Raw genomic sequence first — 23,126 nt, 5'->3', positions numbered from 1 at the left:
TAGGGCCAATGGACAACAATGAGATGAGCTGTAGTCCAAAGCATATGGAAGGCACCAGGGTGGTCTGGGACCTGGATATCTGGAGGACTACTTCCTTATAAGTCTCCCCAGGCACCTAATTCCACAACTGAGACCCTGTTGATCGTCTATATTCACATTTTCTGAAGAATAGTAGGTGGGAAACGTGAGATATATGCTTTCGTAGATTTTCACGGGTACAGGAATGCAGGTTTTGGTGTCCTCGGGTGTCTTCCCGTGTAAAAATATGGAGAACTTTTACACGGGAAGACACCCGAGGACACCAAAACCTGCATATATATATATATATATATATATATATATATATTCTGTGGAATCACCCCACTCCAAAAGCCTGTACTCACTGCTCTCTGAACAAAAATGTGGGCTTTTAAATAGTAATAATAATAATAATAATAATAATAATAATAATAATAATAATAATTTATTTGTACCCTGCCCATCTGGCTGGGTTTCCCCAGCCACTCTGGGAGGCTTCCAACAAAGATTAAAAATACATCAAAATACATTTAAAGTGTTTGGCCTGCATTGATATTACTTTCTGCTCCTGTAAATTTCCTTGTGCCTTTAAAAAACCCACTCCTGTGTTTGTGTTATATTGTAAACTGTAGGAGCCAACTCCTAGGGCCCGAGGGGGTCTTTGCCCTCCGCAAAGTTGAGGGGGCTGGCTCTCCCCAAAGTTGATGGGCATTGCCATTCCAATGGTGTGCATGCACGACATCATGTAATCAGTTATGTGAGGTGGAGCTTACCTGCCACCCCCCAATATTTGATTCAAGTTGGCACCCCTGTTGTAAACTGTTTTAACTGGGAGATGGCCTTTTGGTTTTGCATCCTAAGCCAGCTCTAGTCTCTGTTAGAGAAAGGTGGGATCCTGATGGTTAAGCAAGCAAACCCATAAAGGGTCAAGCAATACACAAACTGCTTTGCCCTGCTAATTAATAATAATAATAATAATAATAATAATAATAATAATAATAATAATTACATGCACACTTCCATGCACATAGATGTGCAATTCTTGCTTTAGAATCTTTCGGGAGATCTTCCTGAACACTGAACCAAGTGAGCCAAAGCAAAGTTTTCCAGCCGCGGGGGGTGGGGGCAGCCCAGCCTAACTGCAACCAGCCGGGTGTCTGGGCTGTATTACTAAGGCCCATTGAGAACAGTGACTTCCCACGCTTTGCCTACAGAGGGCATCCCTGCTCATTCATATGTAGGCTCAGCAAATACAGCTGCTGGAGGCAAAGCAGACTGCCTTTTTCTCTCTCTCCCTCTCGCCAGTCTGTCTCTCGCTCGCTCGCTGTCCCCAAGCAGAGTCTTTTCTTCCCCCGATCCAGTCGGCGTCTCTCTCCGCTCTCCACGTTTTCCCTCCCAGCCCTCCACTTCTCCGGATCAATGGACGTTACAGCTCTAACTCTTCCCTCTCACATACTGCTGGTGGACAGCACCAGTAACAAGTGAGAGACCATCGCATCCTTCCCCCTTCTCCGCCCCTCTCTCTGCCACCCTCCCCGCAGCGAACATCTGCGGAGCCAAGAAGGAGGAATAATAACACTATTACCAATACTAGCCCGGCTGTTTGGTCTTGCACGGGATCGTCGGCGTTTCTGATTGCGTTTTACTTTGTACACCAGCAGAGATGGAGCAGCCCCGACGCTTTTGATGCGCCTTCCTTGCCTTTTTAATTTTTTTGCAGGATTTTTGTATGCGCGCGCGCCTATGGATGGTTTTCAAACGCTGGGAGACCCTTTCCTCTCCTCTCCTCTTTTTCCTCGTTAGTTTCTGGACATTTCCTGGCTTGGGGACTACATTTTACTTTTACTTTTTCTTTTTCTGCCTTCCGACCCACTTACCTTGCCCGTGGCGGGGGGGAGAGCTAAGGGAACCCCACGACCACCCCATCGAAAAGGGAGGAGACCGAAGCGGCTTGTGGAGACGTGCCGGGATTGTTGCCTGTGTGATCCGGACCCAAATATCGCTTAGGTGTGGGTTGAAATATGGAGAATAGCCTTGGATGTGTTTGGGTACCAAAACTGGCTTTCCTGCTCTTTGGGATCTTTGTCATCACTCTGGACCTTACAGTCACTGGTAAGTCATTTGTAGGTTTATTCCAACCCTCCTCCTGCTTTTCCCTTCTTCCTTTTGGCTTTAATGGATGAAGCAGGACAGTTCAAAGAGATGCTTGCAGATTTGTGATTTCGTGCTGTTTGAACAGCCTTCTAGCTGGATGAGTTGCTGTGAGCTTTGCGAGAGACTTGGGCAGGGAAGTCCATTAAGAAGATCCTCTTTTGGTCTTTATTAAGGAGAATTCAGTCAGGATGGAGGGAAGCCTCCAATCGAAAGGGAAATATAGCAGAAAGTGATGATGGTGTGATTTTTCTGTTCTGCTTAGTGGTTTGCTCTTCCGGGCTGAGAGATCACCAGCTTTAGAAATTGTGGGGTGTGTGTTTTTGGGTTGTTGTTCCTCTTGTTATGTTGAATGCAAGAGGTAGTCCGTAAGGTAGAGTGTGCAGGAAAAAAGGAAACATTTCACATAGAGTGTCTCCAAACTCCATTTGATTGATATTCTGGAGGGCACGCCTCTCTTTGCACTTGGCAGACACATTTTTCTAATTAAAAATGGGAAAGCTGGTCGCGTTACTGAATCGGAGAGGACAGGGAAGCGATATGGTGTTGTTCAGCGTTTCTCAGGAGACTGGGAAGAGCTGGAGATGAAAGAACAGGGTAAATAAAATAAAATAAAACCCAGGAATGAAACGAGAGGTTTATCAGGAAGTCTTGAGGAAAGTAGTGGTGCCATTTGCAGCGAATAGGGCTTGGGGACGGGTGTGTGATGGCAAGCGGGGGGGGGGGGGGAATGCTCGCTTCCAACGATCCTTTGCTTTGCTTTGGATGATCAACAGTAGCATTTCATTAGCAGGCAATCTCGGAAGGAGCGGATCCCGTTCTACAAATCCAGCCGTACCTTAGGAGTGTCATATAAGCCACTGATGAACAATGCATGCTGATTTCTCTCCCCACACCCCACCCCACCCAGAACAGAAGCGAACATGACACCCCCCACCAATGTACAAAAATGCAACATTTCAGCCTAATGCAGAATGAAAAGTTTACTCTGCTCCGGTGTCATTCGGTCGCTTGCAAATATTTGAAATGGCATCCTTTAGAGGGGCCCAAGAAAGATAACGCTTCCGTTGATTATCTAAGGCTTAACAGGTGAACCGTAAGAAGCTCCTTTTAAATGCATCGAGGCTCATTTCTTTTAGTGCGCGCGCGCGTGTCTGTGCGCTATGCACACACAAGGCGCGCTGGAGATAATGAATAGGCGTCTCTCCCGAGTTCCCGGCTGAACGGATGGCGCATGGAAACATGTTGGTGTGATGCTCTTTCTCTGAAAAGATGATGGACTTGCAAAGCATCTTTGCCGGCTGTGGGCAGAAATGGGTGGGTGGGTGCGGGTATATGTACACATATCTGCGTACGGGGAAGGCACTGGAGGATGGGGTCAGGTTATAGGACGAGTAGAAGAGGTGTAGCACGCTGTGGTGCTCGGGAGTGAAAAGGGGAGTCATGAAAGGCGGTCCTTCGTGGTGTGGATTTTGGTGGTGCGTTTTGCTCGCCGCCTCGGAGGAATTGGCGTTGCATGTTTGGCTCCCTGCTGCTGCTGAGGTCTTTCTCCTCTTGCCTTTGTGGCCCACGCTTTCTGTGCATGCTTGACTGCTGTGGCGACGGGACAGGGCTGCTGCTGCTGCTGGGTTTCTGTACGTCAAGACCAGGCAAAGTTTCCCTCTCCCCTCGTTTCACCTGTAGGCAAATTTTGGCCCAGGGCTGTTTGTTTTACGCACAGCTTTGGGCGCCACTTGAATGGGCAGAGGCCAAAGGCAAGCCGCTCATCTGCTTGAATGTCTCCCCCTCCCCTCCTCCGGGAGCTATTTTCTCCCCCTTCAGCATCCTAGCAGGAGACTGATCAGGAAGAAAGCAGGATTTCGCTCCATGAAAGGACCAGTAGGAGGTGCCCTTATTAAGGCCAAGTAGCCAGTTTGCCGCTTGGTGAAATTCCCATTCAGCAGGGCATTTAAAGACTTTGTTGATGGGTAACAAAGGGCTTACAGATCTGCGGCACAATGTAGCTTTGTCCTTTACCCCCTTTCTAGCTAAAGCACAGCGCTGTTTTGGAGATGCAAGATTCGCGTGTGTGTTTCCTTTTAAACTTTCTTTCCGAAAATGAGCACGGCTCAGCGTTGGCGTTACAAGAGAAATAAACGTTATTTTCTCCTTTTCACACAGCCCTTTCTCTTCCGCTTCCCTTCCTATTGTTTCCAAGGTGCCTAAAGGATGCTTTCGTACAAAACACAAATGAACAAGCCGGCCACACAAACGAGGTTCCATCCATTTCGCGGGCCAGAAGCGAGAGTGTCTGGTGCACACAGCGTCCTGAGCATGACTGGGTGTGCTTCGCTCTGCAGTTTGGAAACGCAGACGATAAAGAAATGATTGGGTTTTTTTTTGGGGGGGGGAATCACCCCCCTGCATTTACGGATTGCATTTAACCCTTTCCTGTGTGCCGCACAATAGAGTGGGTACTTCGGGGTTCAGGGGGAAGTGAATGCTCAGGACCCCTTTGTCTGAAAGTGGAAGGAAGATCCCCGCCCGTTCTTACCCTTAATCCCTTTTCCTTCCGCACTTCCTTATTATGGTGCAGAGTCAAAGAGCGGGATGCATCGCCTTGCCAGAGAACCTCCTGGTGTCTGGGCAGGAGAGCAATCATATTCTCGGCAAGTGGTGCAATATAAATCAACAGTGGTCTGTCATAGCATCCATTTCACATGCAGGCAGAGTTGCCCTTTGTGTTGTGGAGTGGCGGGAGCTGCCACACGTGTTGTATGACTTGGGCAAGTCACCGTGCATTCGGTTTAATGTTGCCAGAAAGTTGGGGCTTGTGCTGCTTAGGGAAGAGCATGGATCCCACCCCATTATGCCACGGGGGCGGCGCAGGACTACTCTGTGACATAGACATAGGTTCAAATTGGGTGGTTTGGGGTGTGGGTGCATGGCAGGAGACGTTGGTCATTATTTATTGGTCGCAAACTCCATTCTGTAAAATAGGAATTCTAGTAAGGCAATTTCACTTTATTGTTGTGAGAAAGGAGAACAAAAATTGCACCATTAACCCTGCAATCCTAAAGCTCCCTGCTCCAGAGTAACAGCTTCAGAGAAGTCTACAAACCTGCTACAAGATTCAATTGCAGTAATAATGTACCTTCAGGGTTTGGGTTTTTGGAAGAGTTCCTTTGAAATTAAACTTAATATGTGGGATGAGCAGAACAGAGTTTCACTGTTTACTTCCACAGAGTTGTTCATCTTTATGATCTGAGCTGTGTTCAGATCTCCTCTGTTTTCTTGAGTACCAGCTGCCTCAGTTGGAGTTTAATGATCCAGTCTTAATTTCTGGGCTTGTGTTTTGGACTGAGATGTTAGTCAGCATAGAGCTATGTAGAAAGTTACCCTACTCATCGTATGAGACATTCCAGTTTGCGGATGTAACAAAACCTTCCCTGGAAGTCTGTAGGAGTTTGAACTGAGTAAGTCTTCTAATTAAACAAGATCTGCAGCTCACGAGGTGGATGCCACTATTGATGGCTAACTCACACTTGCATTTTATATCACTCAATAGCTCATCATTTGGCAACCTATCGCTCAATGACATTCAGCTGGATGTGCGAATTGCCTCCATTGAGAAGTACTTGGTGTTTTGAGGTGATGTCAGGTGTGAACGTTCTGCTCACATTGTTGGAGGTGCCACGCCTCTTTTACAAATCACCTCTTCAATGTCACAGGCATAAAGGAACAAATGTGTTTGTGTGAATCCCAACCTGAGATCGGTACAGGGGAGTATGGAAAAGAATCTGTAGATATAGTGGCTGGCATTGTTTTGGTTCTGCAATATGTATTCCATCCAATAGGAGGCTCATTAGCTTTTCTGAAATGATCAGATATTCTTTGGGATTGGCTCCAAGTTATGATTCTAATTGAACTCCACCACTGCTTTACAAGGAGGACGAGGGTGGCGCTGTGGTCTATACCACAGAGGCTAGGGCTTGCTGATCAGAAGGTTGGCAGTTCGAATCCCCGTGATGGGGTGAGCTCCTGTTCCTCGGTCCCTGCTCCTGCCAACCTAGCAGTTCAAAAGCACATCAAAGTGCAAGTACCGTAGTTAAATAGGTACCACTCTGGCGGGAAGGTAAACTGTGTTTCCATGTGCTGCTCTGGTTTGCCAGAAGTGGCTTAGTCATGCTGGCCACATGACCTGGAAGCAGTACGCTAGCTCCCTCAGCCAGTAAAGCGAGATGAGCACCGCAACCCCAGAGTCGTTCGCGACTGGACCTAATGGTCATGGGTCCCTTTACCTTTTACTGCTTTACAATAATATTCTAGAGTTTTCATCCTCCTCTCATTTCTGTAGCTGTCTGCATCATCTATAACCATCTCATAAAGGCTGGTAGATGGATTTGACTTATCAGTTATTGTACTCCAATAGAGGAAAGTCTTAATGAACTATGCCAATGATATTCCTTAATGGCTATATCAATTCATCTGGTTCTTAAGATCAAAATTCCCCCGTCATCTTTGAGTAGCCTGATTTTACCCCATCCTTCCTGTGCCAATATTATTGCCTCTTCATTTTCAGTTGCTTTGCCATTGCATTAGCATTATTGAAGGGAGCAGTGGTGGGTTTATCCAGTAGTCAGCTGTTGAGCTCTGCTCAGAAAAAACCCATTCCAGACCAAACATACCAGCTGGTCTGCTTTGGTTCTGCTTCTTTAGTGTTCAGAATTATTCAGTAGTTCAGAATTACTTGGTTAGAAATATAAATGTGCCCAAGCTTGTAGTGCTCAGATGTATTGTAACTCAAATGCCGTTTCCCAGAGAAGTTCTCTTATGGCTTAGATTAAAAGGAGACTGTGCACATCTGGGAAATGACACTGAGCTTTTAGCTGAAGTCTAGCTCTATTGCTGCTGTATCTTCCTATGCTACACATTCATGTGAGTAAATTTGTTTTTTGTGCTGGCAGTTTTATGAGTAGGTTAACAGTCAGAAATGACATTTCAGTGCACTCTTCCCCCCCCAGATTTTGAGGGAGTGTAAAACAAAAAAAATTCCTGTTTGTGCTGGTGAGTTAAGCAGAATCTATTTCTGCTTCTCCAGGCATGCTTCATGACTCAGGTGGCATGGGGCATGTGATCTCATGGTATACAATAGCAGTAACCAATATGGTACCCTCCAAAACCTGGACTCCAACTCTCGTCAGCCCCTGCCAGTGCATACCTGATATATAACATTCCATTCATCCTACTTTGTGACAAAGCTTCTCTAACATATATACTTTAAATTGAAGGGATGATACAGTTTGCCTTCCTTCCTTCCTTTTCCTTTTTGGAAGAGGATAATAAGAATGCCATAAGCTCAGCTGATGATAAGTCGTCTTCAACAAATTGCACCTTGCTTGGTGATCTTTCAGAATAATTCCATCAAACCCTATATACACCTCTGCAACCACACAGATCCTTTGTTGATTAGGCTTTTCAGATGACATCTGTTCAGTGTGGGAAGCATCTCACTGTGGCTACCATCAGGAGCTAAATGGGGCCATGGGTGGAAAAGAAGAAAGGGTGGGAAGGAAGAGACCTTCATTTTATTTCTTAACATCTATTTTACAATAGGTGAAACTCAGCGTTACTCATACTCCGAATAGACCCACTGAAATCAATGGACTTTTCCATTGGATGGGAAACCTGTGACCTTTCAGATGTTCTTGGGCTACATGTCCCATCATCCCTGCCCATGGATCATGGTGGCTGGGGCTGATGGGAGTTGCATTCCAACAACTGCATCTGCAAGTCCACAGGATCCCCATCCTTGACTTAGATATCACCCAATACACCTGGCAAAGGTTTCAGCTGAAATGTGTTGAGGCTAAATAATAAAAAATTTGAACCTTCTGGGTCTCCTCCCCTCCAGTAACTGGTCAACAAGCTGCCCTGCTGTGAATTGCTACCTTACTAGCTTGCTGTAAGGATTACCAAGATATAAGGCATGCAAATGCTTTTAACACCCCTAAACGCGGGTGGCACTGGGGGTTAAACCACAGAGCCTAGGACTTGCTGATCAGAAGGTCAGCGGTTCAAATCCCCATGTCGGGGTGAGCTCCTCTTCCTCGGTCCCTGCTCCTGCCAACCTAGCAGTTCAAAAGCACATCAAAGTGCAAGTAGATAAATAGGTACCGCTCTGGCTCACCAGAAGTGGCTTAGTCATGCTGGCCACATGACCCGGAAGCTGTATGCCAGCTCCCTTGGCCAATAAAGCGAGATGAGCGCCGCAACCCCAGAGTCGGTGACAACTGGACCTAATGGTCAGGGGTCCCTTTACCTTTAAGGTAAAGGTAAAGGTACCCCTGCCAGTATGGGCCAGTTGTGTCCGACTCTGGGGTTGCGCACCCATCTCGCTTAAGAGGCCAGGGGCCAGCGCTGTCCGAGGACACTTCCGGGTCACGTGGCCAGCGTGACAAGCTGCATCTGGTGAGCCAGTGCAGCACACGAAAACGCCGTTTACCTTCCCGCCAGTAAGCGGTCCCTATTTATCTACTTGCCCCTGGGGGTGCTTTCGAACTGCTAGGTTGGCAGGCGCTGGGACCAAGCAACGGGAGCACACCCGGCCGCGGGTATTCAAACCGCCGACCTGACGATCAGCAAGTCCTAGGCACTGAGGTTTTACCCACAGCACCACTCTTTACCTTAGTGCTAAACAAATCTTAACTTGAAGTCCTTTCCTCTGCTTCTCAATCTACTCTGATAGTGACCATTCTGTAGAGTCAACTGCTATGCTTGAATCCCTTGCCATGACAACACAGCCCAAGAAGCAACGCTGATGCAGGAAATAATCACATCCATCGACTCTCCTGAAATGCTTGCTTGCTGCACACATCATTTTTACAGGAGTTGGGGGCGGGGGGCAATGCCTTTATGAAGTGTTTCCCTGCTGCTTGGAAATAGTCAGAGTGGTGCCTTACTTTCCTTCCACGGAAAACAAAATGACTTCATTACATCCCCCACCCCACTCCCCTGTGGCTACTTCCTCTGCCTTAAGAAAAGAGTGTCGCAAGTGATTTTGCAAACTGTACTTAGAGTGGAAAGGCGCCGTTGTAAGGATCATTAAGTAAATGTGTGCATATGGCTAAATCCAATAAAATTGTTTTCCTGGTTCTGGTACTTCCTAGACATAAAGTGCTTGCATGGCTTGTCACATCCTTTTTTTAAAAAAAAATACCATGCTATAATCATTACTATGTAAAAACATAATGTGACAATCAGTGCACTTTAAAAATAAATAAATCAAAAGGTGTGAATCTTGGATCAAAATCCAATCCTTAACTGCAGATTTTTGAATTCAAATGAGATCATGCTGGTCTCATTTTATCCTTCGCAGATGTGCTCATATTGCTGAACTCAGTTGTGGCCCAGTTCATACTGGGTAGGATCAGGCTTATTCAACCTCGGCCCTCCAGATGTTTTGAGACTATAATTCCCACCATCCCTGATCACTGGTCCTGCTAGCTAGGGATCATGGGAGTTATAGAGCAAAAACATCTGGAGGGCTGAGGTTGAGGAAGCCTGGGGTAGGTGGTTTGGGGAGCTGGTAGAGGGGATTATGGTGCTTGGTTTATTTTTGACCCAATTTAACATAAGCCATGGGTGGCTCATATATCTCCAGTTCATAAGTGTTGTGATTGACCCTCTTTCCACCTGCTTTGCCCCACCCCCTGGCCCCAGGACTCCTCATAAGGAAGCTGTGCCTGGAGGAAGAATTGCTAGGGGAGAAACTCCATTAGGCAAGGCTTCCTTCCACCTGCCTTGCCCCACCCTCCAGTCTCTGGTTCTCATTTTGTCTTGTATTATGTTGTGCACTGTGGCTTGCTGTTTTATTGAATAGAGTTCAGAAATCGCTTATTGCAACTGTTAAGTGTGGATTCCTGTTTAATCCTGAAATGCTGGTGTTTAATATTATTCTATATTATTCCACTGCCTCCCGCAGTTTGGTCAAACTCATGCTGGTAGCTTCGAGAACACTGTCCAACCATCTCGTCCTCTGTCGTCCCCTTCTCCTTGTGCCCTCCATCTTTCCCAACATCAGGGTCTTTTCCAGGGAGTCTTCTCTTCTCATAAGGTGGCCAAAGTATTGGAGCCTCAGCTTCAGGATCTGTCCTTCCAGTGAGCACTCAGGGCTGATTTCCTTAAGAATGGAGAGGTTTGATCTTCTTGCAGTCCATGGGACTCTCAAGAGTATCCTTCAGCACCATAATTCAAAAGCATCAACCCTTTAACTATACAATCATCCAATCAGCATGTTCTCTTTTCTGAATCCTGCCAGCTGATACTGATGTATGTCATTTCAAATAATCATAAATGCATGCAGATCATGTAAACAAACAGGATTTATCTCTTGGCCCCTTGGGTACATTGGTCTAAGTGGAAAAAGATTGCATTCACATAGCTGGAGAGGTAATGCAAAGTAGATTGTGAAGGAAAGCTATGACTTGAATATTTGTATTTGACTACAGTGGGCGGGGAGGAGCTATAGATTGGTCCAATCTGGGAAATAATCTTATTTGTTGAAAAGTAGATAGATGAAAATATTGGGAAATGTTGATGTTGTCTGAATAAAAAGAATATTAACAAAACTCCACAGAGATGTCCTCAATTAACCAAAGACACAAAAACATCACTTGACTATATTAAAATAATCCCTGGGGTGGAACATTAAATGGATTTTATTTCTCCTGTGTATAAAAACAGAAACAATTTTGGGTCATATTCTGATGACTGCTTCTCTGGTTTTACAGCTGTGTAAATCAGGTGTAGACAATCGACATGCCTTGTGATTTAAATAATGGTGAGGTCAGAATTGGGTTCACCATTTTGATTGTGAGGAACGTGCTCTGTTGGGCTGGATAATTTGTGGTGCCTAAGAGAAAGATTATGAGATTGTTCAAACATTTATTTATATTTTCCTTTATTGTTAATTGCATAATTGCTGGCTACAGCATTTACTGTTGATACATTAGTCAGGAGTAAACATTGCACTTGGGGAGCGAGAGAAAAATAGAAAAGTCATTCTGAGATTAGTCTATAATGTAATATAGATTCTATATTGTGTTGCACTTGTGATGGTGAAGGCTTGGATACTGAATGGTGCTGTGGTGTGGAATGTTTGCAGTCCACTTTCTCTGAGGCAATAGAAAGTTGTCAGTATGGCTGGGATGAAAACTTCATATGGGTTCAAAAGATGGGCTGGCTGAGAACTGGGCCCGGTGGGGGTGGGGATGGGGGTGGGGAGACAGGAGAGTGTCCCAAGAAGATCATAGAGTCATAGTGCTGGCAGGGACCCCAGGGGTCATCCAATCCAACCCCCTGGAAGCAGGAACCTCAGATACAGAAGCTAAGGGATAAGGTGTCCAAAAGCAGCGTGGCTGAGGGAAGAGGCAGAATAGGTCAGTGACTAAGAGATAAGAATCTGACAAAAGGGTAGATAAAGGAGAAGTGAGTTGGAGGAAAGGGAAACAGGAGGCGGAAAACTACATGCATTGACTTCAATAAATCAGCAAATTCTTTGTGCCAAATGAACAAAAAGTTCATAAAAATGTATGCCTTTTCCAGATTTTCTTCCAGAAATGCATAATGTGTCCAAAATGCCTTTGTACCTTGGGTTTTGCTCTCTAATCTATCTCCCCTGAAGTCCTTTAATACGCGTGCTCTAGTGATTTTCCATAAAATATAGCTGGCTTCAACTAGCAACGTAATGAAATCTACTTTGATGTTTCATTTCTTATGAGGCTGGCCACACTTAAAAATAATTTATAAGCAGGTGACCGGCTAACAAATACCAAACAGAGGGAAACTGCCACTGAAATTCCACGTCTCTGTTGCAGATATACCCTCAATATAAGTTGCTGCTGCTCCCCCCAATCAAGTAAATCACTGCAAATACTTAACTAACTGAGGTTCTGCCCCCCCCAGCATAAATCCTGGTTACGCCCAAGCCATCAACATGGGGAGTTGAGCAGTCCCAGCCCCTCAGCTCTGTTTCCCTTTTATACCTTGCATGTTGATTGCAGCATCAGGGCTGGATGAGGCCTGTGACCCTCACCTGTTCTGAGCATACTCCAGATGAAGAATCACACACCTCCTCCCTGAGCTATGATACGATACGATAATCTTTATTGTCGTTGTCTCATGCAGAACAACAAAATTGAAGAAATCTACATCAGACATTCGAAAACCAACAAGCCTGCTATCCCAGCTATTCCAGCCTGGTTAACCCCCTAAAAACTCTGATACCCCATAATTAAATACAATATACTCCCACAGAGACCACCTTCCACTGCATTTAAAACCAAAATCGCATTTGGATAAAATCTGTTTCTCAGGTGGCTAGTCCTAGTCTTTATAGCCCTGTACCTTCTTCCAGAAGGCAGAAGCTGAAAGAGATCATTTCTGGGGTGCGCACTATCCTGCGCTATCTCTGCAGCTTTGTTATGACACCTGGAAGCATAGATTTGATCCAAGGTGGGAAGAGTGCACCCGATTATTCTCTCCGCAGTCTTTACAACCCTGAGCAGCATTGTTTTCCCCCTGACCTGGGCTTTTGCCTGCCTCAGCCTCCCAGAATGTCCCTCCCACTCCTCCCAACCAGGGGTGGAGGAAGGGGTGTGCGGTGGGGGCGATATGCCCTGGGTGTCACCACTGAGGGGGTGACAAAATGGCTCACTGCACTCACCGCGGGGCCTGCAGCGAACCACACATCTCTCCTGTGAGTGACATGGTGTCTTGGGCTCCTGCAGGCTCCGAGCTGCCCCAAACAGTCCGCCCTCCGCCTCCCCCTCAGCTGTAGGGTGGCTGAGTGGAGGAGGCAGGCAGACTCCTTGGAGGCCCCGCGTAGTGTCCTGCCCTGGCTGGCCCCGCCCCCACAGGTAGCGGCCCCACCCCTGGGCCCAGGCACGTGTCCTACCCCAGGTGCCTGATTGGTTTGTTCTGCCACTGCTCCCAACACCTTAGAGCCCACCTTGTTCATGGAGATGCAGGTCTCTCTCTGGTTTTGATAAGGTGTCCTCCTCTTCTGGTCCCTGCATGCTGACCCCCTTCCCCTCGCCATCCTCTGCCATCCCATATGTATTTTCAAGAAACCTAATCCATTCTTTCCCATCCCCGGCTTGCCCCAGAGGGTCCCAGTCACAGCTGCACCCCTTGCAGAGATCTTCTTCCTCGCCACCCCATTGCCCTTCCAGTTCATGACAATGGGAATTGAAGACCAACAACATTTGGAGGGCCTTAGGTTCCCCATCCGTGATGTAGGGGAAAACACATGGGCTGCATGCCAATAATTGCAGCTCACGCTAAAAGTCTTTATTTGAGACGGCGCAAGCTTGCATTTCTATGGACCCAGAGGCGGAGAAAGAAGAATGTGGTTTATCCCCCTCGGAAGGCAGCAGCGGTGCAGAGGCATACATCATAGCTTTACATTTCCATCACAAAGATCCTGATAAAGGAGAGTATATTATTTTCGAATGAGATAACGGAACAGATAACGGCAGGCCTATCGGAATCTCTCCCCCTCCACCCTGCTTTTAAATGGTGTTTGTCAGTTTAAGGCTTGATGTGTAAGCCTTCGTGTTACAGTGGGATAATCTAAAACTGTTGCACCATCTCATTTATAGATGTATGAACTGTAAAGGAATCTGCGGTTACAGAGAGACACAATAAATCACACAATTAAATGTCTGTCACTGTCTGCACTGATAGTAACCATTTGCCAATGGGGATGCCAATATATGCTGCTATTTTTTTTTATAAGAATAAAAATACAGGAAAAATGAATACCGTGCGAAGTGACTGCCCAAAGCAACTGGGGAGAAGGGGGGGGGGATTGGCTGTCAAACAGAGGAAGCTTTTAAAAGAATATTGTAAATGTAGCAATCACATTTTGTACCTGGTACAAAAAAAACACTAAAAGATTGCTAAAAGGGAAATGGAGGCAGTGAAAGAAAAGCTGTATTTTATTTTATTTAGAGGAGGGGGAATCTTTACACATACAAATGGTTTAATCAGGGCATAATAGAATCCTACATCTGGGATAGTATTTAAAGAACACCTTGCCTATCTTCCTTTTATTAGACAGGTGTAATTCAGTTGGAATGAAATAATAATACTTTGCATTTGTATAGCTCAATGGAAATGTGCAAAGCAGTCCACTTACACCATCTCAGTAATCTGAAGGATCTTCTTTCCACATGTCAATCTCCTGAGACATTTAGGTCACCGTTAGAAAGCCTGCCCCAGATTCCCTGTGAAAGAAGCAGGCAGTTGCTAGGGAATGGCCATTTCAGTGGTGGCACCACAGCTGTGGAGTTATCTCTCCAGTGAAACTAGTGTGACACTTTCCTCTTTGTCACTTCTCTGAACTTTCTTTGCAGGAGAGATTTGCATATGAATTGTGCTCTACCGTTGGTTGGCTATGGCTGTGTTTATGAACCACTGTAAATCAACTTTGGGAAATGATGAACTGAAGGGTGGCATGGAGGTTTTAAATAAATAAGGTGAATTGCATGTTGCTATCATATTTATATAAGGGACATGGGTGGTGCTGTGGGTTAAACCACAGAGCCTAGGGCTTGCTGATCAAAAGGTTGGCGATTTGAATCCCCGTGATGGGGTGAGCTCCTGTTGCTCGGTCCCTGCTCCTGCCAACCTAGCAGTTTGAAAGCACGTCAAAAGTGCAAGTAGATAAATAGGTTCCGCTCCGATGGGAAGGTAAACGGTGTTTCCGTGCGCTGCTCTGGTTCGCCAGAAGTGGCTTAGTCATGCTGGCCACATGACCCGGAAGCTGTATGCCAGCTCCCTCGGCCAATAAAGCGAGATGAGCGCCGGAACCTCAGAGTCAGCCACGACTGGACCTAATGGTCAGGGGTCCCTTTACCTTTACCTATCATATTTATACTGCTGTCATATCAGAGTGGTAAGAAAACTGGGTTCAAAGTGTTGTCATCCTATGGAACATAGGAAACCATCTTGTACGGAGCCAGACTCTTGCTCCAAGTAGCTCAGCATTGCAGGGTTGCCATATTTCCAGAGGTAAAAATCTGGACAAAAAAGTTGTTGAGCCAGAGAAACAGAGACAGAGCCTGAGATAAAGCCTGGCATCTGAGCCTGAACCTGAACTGCCTGTGTGGGACATTTTTTTAAGCCCCCCCCCTACTCCCAAGACCCAGACATTTGCTTAAAATTGTAAAAATCCCCCCCCCCCCATATGGGCATGTAGGCCCCCCAGAAAAAGACATTTCTGGGATTTCCCAGATGTATGGCAACCCTGAGTATTGTCAACAATGACTGGCAGTAGTTGTCTAGAGTTTCAGACAGAGGTAATTCCCAGCCCTACCTGCAGTCGCCAGGGATTGAACCAGAGTCTTTCTGCAAGCCAAGTAGGTACTTCACTGAGCTATGGCCTGTATATTTGAGACGGGGTGGGACGCCATTGATTCCAGTCAGAAACACAGCACATAACATACCCTCCAAGAGTCCCCATTTTCCAGAGACAGTCCCAGATTTACAGAAGCCCAGAAGCAGTCCCAGTTTCTTATTTGATCCCCAAATATCCCACTTTTACTCAATAGGAGGTTCCTATTTTCATCAGAGAAATGTTCGAGGGTGAAGACACAAACATTGTAACTAACAGAATATTCCTTATGAGAGCCCTGTCAGATAAGTTTGCATTGTGGATCACAATATGTCTGAGGCAGAGAATTTGTGGTCCAGGCTGGCTCTGGGTTTGAAGGGGCCATGTGTAAACTATCCCTTGGTGGATGAACCCCCTCTTAGGTTGATAGGAACATAAGAAGAGTTTTGCTGAATCAGGCCAGTGATCCATTTAGACCAGCATCCTGTTCTCACAATGACCAGCCAGATGTCTGTGGGAAACACAAGAGTAGAACATGAACACAAGAGCCATCTCCCCATGGTTTTCAGCAACTGGTCCTCCTGGATTTACATGGTGGTGGCAGCTGTACTCCATGAGTGTTTGGGAGCTGCCATTTTGATTTCCCATGATGCTCGAGAGTGCCTGATGTAGTGTAACCCAAGGGAAATCAAAATGGTACACTGGTGACCACGATGGCTGATGGGAAGCCCAAAGGGAAGGTATCAGCTACTGCGAACCCTGCTAGGGTACAAGGGCATCAGCAACTGCCTGGGGTACCAAGTGTTGATGCTGATCACAAGTAGTGGCTTACTGAAGGCCACTTAGCATGACTGTGGATAAGGTGAGTGCTTAACAAGTGATCTTCTAGCTTACATTGATAGCAGCCACACTAGAATACCTCTCAAGGGTCCTCTCTGCTCTTCAGATTGATCATCTGAAGAGCAGAAAGGATGCAATTTTCCTTCCGGTTGTTACCATGGGCTGGACTTAGATACCACTCACTGCAGAAAAAATTGGTTGGTGCTTTCGGGGCCAACAAAGTTGCCAGCAGAGACAGGGGGCATACAAAAGCCTGCAGGTTGGTTCTGAAGAAGTGTGCATGCACACGAAAGCTCATACCAATAACAAACTTAGTTGGTCTCTAAGGTGCTACTGGAAGGAATTTTTTAAATTTTGTTTCGACTGCAGGTTGGCAGCTCACGATACCTGCCATAAACAGATACGAGGTGGTATAAACTAAGTTTTACTCAGGGTGGATTCATTGAAATTAATTTACATGAATAAAAGGTAAAGGTAAAGGGACCCCTGACCATTAGGTCCAGTCATGGCTGACTCTGGGGTTGCAGTGCTCATCTCACTTTATTGGCTGAAGGAGCTGGCATACAGCTTCCGGGTCATGTGGCCAGCATGACTAAGCCACTTCTAAGCACACAGAAACACTGCTTACCTTCCCACCGGAGCGGTACCTATGTATCTACTTGCACTTTGATGTGTTTTCGAACTGCTAGGTTGGCAGGAGCAGTGACAGAGCAATGGGAGCTCACCCTGTTGCGGGGATTCAAACCACCGACCTTCTGATCGGCAAGTCCTAGGCTCTGTGGTTTAACCCACAGCACCACCCACATCCCAATTTACATTAATAAGTTGGGTCAATTAATTTCAATAGTTCTGCTCTGAGCAAAAGTTAGCTAAACATCACCCATTAGGGTTGCCACCTTTGATTGGGCATAATAAAGGAAAGGTGAGGCAAAATATGGGACAGGTTGGGGGGAAATTAAGGAACTAAAAATTACTTTACTTCAAAGCAATCCATTACAATGGCACATGGGGGCTATAGTGTTTTATTGCAAACTCTTCTGCTCTCCACCAGAGCAAGCGCATTGGCCAACCCTATCTCTTGCACTCCAAGTCCAACCACCTGCCCCTTCTGCAAGTGCTAAAAGAAATCTCTCTCCACCAGCACTGGAACAGACCTGTGCTGCTGCAACCCACTCCCTCTTGCTCCCCAATGCACCCAGCACACCTCCTACCTATATAAAACCCAAGACTCCATGGTAGCAGGCCCTTGCACTGCAAACCCCCTCTCTCACTCTCTACAACCCACCCTGCACAAAAACTCTCTTTCTCAAACACCTCCTCCCACCGGAACCACTCTATACCCACCCAGTTATGAGGATGAGGATGAGCCTGAATACATGAAAAAAGGCATCCTGTGTGAAGTCTAAACAGGACAGCGGACACTTTTCTCTAAAAAAGAAAGAAAGAAAATGACTATCACATTTTTCTAGGGACAGGTAGCAACCCTATCATCCATAGACTGGTCCATGTTTTCCCAAACTAGTGCCTTCCAGAAGGTTTGGACTACAACTCCTAGAACTCCGGACCATTCTAGCTGGGGCTGATAGGAGCAGTAGTTGAAAACTGCATATCAGCAGGATGGGGAAGGCTGCATTGGCCCCGCTTACTTTTTTTTTGGCATACTGTTTGAGATGTTCTTCTGGCTCAGTTGCAAAAAGCACTTGTTCTCAATCTGAAATGGTAGACTGTGGGAAGGCCTCTTCCTGGGACATTAGAGGCTGCTGCCAGTCAGAGACAGAAGGCTGGCTAACAATCTATCCCACTATTATACAGCTTCATATGTTCCTTCCTGCCATTATATATTTTAGTGTCAATAGATGGCACTGGAGTTAGTTGTATCTGGGTGGAACAGGCAGTCTCCTGCTGCTGTTTGGTTTGTGCTTCAGAGATGCAGTGAAGTTCTTGTCTCGCTTCTTGATGGTTAAGTCTTCTTAGCTTTCTATGACACCCTCCCCGCCAGATCAGTCCCAACAACTCTTCACATGGAATCCCGTGTTTCTCTTTATTTGTGAGATGCTATAAGGCGATCCAACTCTGCTTGTTTCTGCACGAATCCAACTGCTCCCCCAAAACTGCTGCAGTTCTCTGTACTCTGTGCAATCCCTCACAATCCCTGCCCCATGCTTTCTGCCTGGTATCTAATAGCTCAATATATTCTTTAAATTTCTATATCTCATCCTTCATCTGAAGATCACTGGACAGTTCACAATATAAAACACTCCCCAATACATCCCATAATAACAAACGAAACAATACCCCCTCCCTGCACTTCCCAGCAACCCAGATTGATCCTTCATTATCTTGGCCAGCTGCTTTTTGAGACTCTTGCCAAGCTAAGTGACTGGGTTCTCTTCTCACAATAACAGATCCACCTGTAAAAGACTGAAAGATTTCCCCCATCCCAGCAGTTACATTGATGAACATTTCATCACATCAGCTCAGTCAACTGCTAGAAGTGGGCTTGGGGCAGCAAGGCAAGAGTCTTTGCTTAGGCACCACAAAACAAAGTTTTGTGTGAAGGTAGTGGATGGGCCCTCTGGGTTCTCCTCATTGGCTGTTGACTAGGAGCCATTGAAGGCACAGACTGGGACAGCTGTCAGCAAGTCTAGTCTGTGCCTCCAAAACTCCCACTTCTCAGGTGGAGAAAACCTGAGGGAAAGGATCTGCACCTGAAGAAGAATGGCTGAGGGATGGTTGAATCCATGCCTTCAGAGGCATGCCCTTTACAGAGGCTGTTCTGGTCTTCCTGTTTCTTCCTATTACCGCATGCAGATAGGAGCCCTCACCAGGTCCAGCCCTCCCATGAGGCAAGGTGAGGTGACCACCTCAGGCAGTAGGATCCATTGGGCAGTGGATCCTGAAGCAGATTTTTATTCCCCCTTTGTTCCTGATGTGACCCTTCGTTCTGCCCTTCTCCTGTGGCAGGGTGGGGTGTGAGTCATTTTGTGGTTCCTCTCAGATGCCCTCAGAGCGTTGGAGCATCATTTAAAAGATGCAATGAAGAACAACCCCCCATTGGAGAAGTCCTGTGCTCTAGTTCCCAGGGCCTAAACCTGGGTTGTTGTAGTACCCTCTCAGATGAACATACAGGGACGCGGGTGGCACTGTGGTCTAAACCACTGACCCTCTCAGGCTTGCCGATCAGAAGGTCGGTGGTTCAAATCCCATGACAGTGAGCTCCTGTTGCTCTGTTCCAGCTCCTGCCAACCTAGCAGTTCAAAAGCACACCAGTGCAAGTAGATAAATAGGCAGGAAGGTAAACAGCATTTCTGTGCGCTCTGGTTTCTGCCACGGTGTTCCATTGCGCCAGAAGTGGTTTACTCATGATGGCCACATGACCTGGAAAGCTGTCAGTGGACAAACATTGGCTCCGTCAGCCTGAAAGTGAGATGAGTGCCACAACCCCATAGTTGCCTTTGACTGGACGTTACCGTCCAGGGGTCCTTTACCTTTTACCTTCACAGGTGTAATATCTCTTCTAGCCCAGCAAGCAGCCAAACTGACATCAGATTGAACAGATATTCCTGTAGTAAGTTTGGAGTCTGGTACTGGAAATATCATGATCCAGAATCATAATGGCATCTTAACCTTATACATCCATCAATATTCCTTGCTCTTCGACAATTCACCTTTGTGAAATACTCTACTTCAGATCCACACAGGCTGAATGTCCAGTATCACCAGGCAGAACTTAGTTGGATTGGACTGTAAACACCCTCCCAAGTTGGTATGGAATTTTAATTGTTCTGAACTTGCGCCATTTCATACTATCATATGTGGAATGGTTTCCTGTTACGTAGCTGGGGAGAGCACCTTCTCAGGTGGTCCCAATACTAACTAAACCAACCAACCAACCAACCAACCAACCAACTGTATTGAGCTGGCCTTGGCCTGCACACTGAATGTTCAAATCTTGCGCAAACTCCCTCACATTAAAGATTAGACAGGTGCTGCCTCTGTTGTCTTCCTGGCACATCCTGAAGACAAGCATTTTCAGTAAAGATCTTTACTAGTCTCCCTATCTATTGTAATTGTTTGTAGAAATTTTATTGTTAGGGACATGGGTGGCACTGTGGTCTAAACCACAGAGCCTAGGGCTGCACGATCAGAAGGTTGGTGGTTCAAATCCCCGCGACAGGGTGAGCTCCCATTGCTCGGTTCCTGCTCCTGCCAACCTAGCAGTTTGAAAGCACTTCAAAGTGCAAGCAGAAAAATAAATCACTCTGGCAGGAAGGTAAACGACAGTTCCGTGCACTGCTCTGGTTCACCAGAAGTGGCTTAGTCATGCTGGCCACATGACCTGGAAGCTGTCTGCAGACAAATGCCAGCTCCCTTGGCCTATAGAGCGAGATGAGCGCCCAACCCCAGAGTTGTCCCCAACTGGTCAGGGGTCAGGGGTCCCTTTACCTTTATTTTATTGTTATGTTTGCTGCCCTGGGCTACTTTGTAGCATAGCATAGCATAGCATAGCATAGCATAGCATAGCATAGCATAGCATAGCATAGCATAGCATAGCATAGTTGTTGTTGTTGTTATTAGTAGTAATAGTAGTAATTGGTCTGGGTGAGCCAGGCATATAATATTTCAGCCTTTTTCTGTGCAGGGGCAGGATTCGTCTCCTACCTTGTCTTCATGGGTGGTGCCATTTTGGCTACATAACGATTCTCACTTACTCCTCAGCTTCAGCAATAGAGGGAATCTTCTTTTTTCAGTTTTTTTGGGCCCCGTTCAGCAATAGTTTAAGAATTAACACTAAATGACACTTAAGCTTAAGCAGATTTTGTATTTTTAAAATAAAAAATCCCAGTGCATTCATTTCAATGCATGATTAACATAAAAAAACAAACATTTTTTACTCCCAATTCATCAAGACAATCTGAGACAAAGCAACCCTGCCAAGGGATTTGGGTGGCTCAAAGCCAGCATGCACATTTAAGCAAGAGGGGGAAGAAAATGTCAGAGCAAGAGGCGAAAGTGCTAATTTTAAGCATTAAAACAATCCCTGGCTTTTCCCCATGTGAATTTGTGGGTGGACCATTCCTCATGCTGGCAATCTCAGAAGCACGGCCGCTGAATTAATATGGAACTTTATTAATATGATACAACTCAATTATGCCTGCAATCAAGATATAACTAATACTTCAACGCTGTAATGCTGGGACCTGACAAATTCCCTACACAGCAGATAAGATGCAAGACAGCTGACATTCACAAAATCTCCCCGACTGTGAGGTTAATAATCTCCTTAATACGAGCACAGCTGCTTAAGCAAAGCCAAGATGCTTAGTCCAGCTGGCAAGGAAATAGTTAAAGCTTTGTGGGCTTCATAGAGGCATCTGGCTGGTCACTGTTAGAAACGAGATGCTAGGCTAGATGGATCTGATCCAGCAAGGCTTGTCTTAACCTTACTGTTGTTTTCTGTGCAAGCATAATGCAAGATATCACCTACAGCAGAAAAAAGATATTGCAGAAGCATTGCTGATTAAAAGGCAGAACCTGGGGTGGTGCCATGAAATGCTAGATTAGCAATCTAATCTAATAACTCTGAACTCGGGCCGGGAGTGCCAACAGACATTGAGCCAAAATGGGAGCGCTGCGGGGGGGGGGGGATGAAAGATGTGTCAGCAGGTTCTGAGAAACCTAAGGTTTGCAAAGTTAAACTAAAACAGAACAACTTAGCCCAATGAGGACTGAGTATGCGCGGTAGCCATAGAATGTTGTGTGTCAGTCGGAAAAGGGAAACTGATAACTTGGGGGAGTGGCATGGCATGATGGAAGAGGGAATTGCTAGATGGCTCCTTGAATAAGAGCATCCGTATTAGGTAAGAGGTGAAAACAGATTGCAATGTTTCAGTTACAGGTCCTGATTTTCTAATCTAATCTCATACTTTACTAGGTCAATATTCTCACGAGAGCTTTTAAAAAACAACTCTTCGTTTTAGGGCCTTTTTCCTAATTAGAAAAAAAAAGTGCATTGTCCTTGCAAAGTTTCCCACAAATGCAACGTCTCAGGTCCATTGTAGGCAGGTATGCATGTTCCTCAGGTGTATAATGTATGTACAGGAATAATAGTTGAGAATGCCCAATTTCTGTTGGAGGAATTCCCTTTTTGCTATGTGTCTAGTGAATACTGCCTGTGGACTCTGCTCTATGTTGTATCCCTCCAACTGACCTAGTTCCATTTTGGATTGATAGCACTGGCAACTGGGAAATGCAACCTTTTGGATGGATTTAAATGAACAGGAGAGGTTATTTTATTTAGTAATTAGCCTTCCTCTTTCTCACTCATGTGAGGATGCCAATATCTATTTCAGCAGTGTTAAAATCACCATCCATTGTTGTTGTTGCTGCTGCTGCTGCTAAAAATTGTATACTGCCCTTCCTCTGTACATCTCAGGGAGGGTCACAACATAAAAATACAATATAAAAAACAAAAATTACATAGAAATCAATCAATCAATACATGCATACATTAATAATACTGATGGATCTCCTATTGAAAGCTTGTTGATGGCTCTTTCTGCTGCCACTGGAGTAGGGATCCTTTTCTCAGCCAATGTCTGCATGTCTTCGTGGGGAACCTTCTGGGAACCCAAGATGCAAATTTGCTCTTACCCACAATATTGGCTCTTATCCACAATGATGCAAATTTGCATCATTTGTATTAATGGCTCCCACCCTTTTATGAATGGAGTAGAAC

At 45.8% G+C, this 23,126-nt stretch overlaps 1 protein-coding gene across 3 annotated transcripts in view; it reads left to right on the top strand.

Moving 5' to 3' along the window:
- Window positions 1-1,320: 1,320 nt before the first annotated feature.
- The window catches only part of DCC (DCC netrin 1 receptor), a 947,660-nt gene continuing 925,854 nt past the window's right edge, over window positions 1,321-23,126 (top strand). For 2 of the 3 annotated variants that reach the window (XM_083702567.1, XM_083702566.1), the window contains exon 1: window positions 1,321-2,130. In XM_083702567.1, the coding sequence (XP_083558693.1) occupies window positions 2,040-2,130 (91 nt within the window). In that variant the 5' untranslated portion in view covers window positions 1,321-2,039. Of the gene's footprint in view, window positions 2,131-2,697; window positions 2,767-23,126 lie in introns of those variants that run through there. The other variant, XM_083702568.1, reaches the window with a different exon arrangement.

The sequence above is a fragment of the Podarcis gaigeae genome (assembly GCF_964106915.1).
Source record: "Podarcis gaigeae genome assembly, chromosome: 11".
Lineage (NCBI taxonomy): Eukaryota > Metazoa > Chordata > Lepidosauria > Squamata > Lacertidae > Podarcis > Podarcis gaigeae.
Note: the sequence above shows the minus strand (reverse complement) of the source record. Positions and strands in the feature narration are given on the sequence as shown.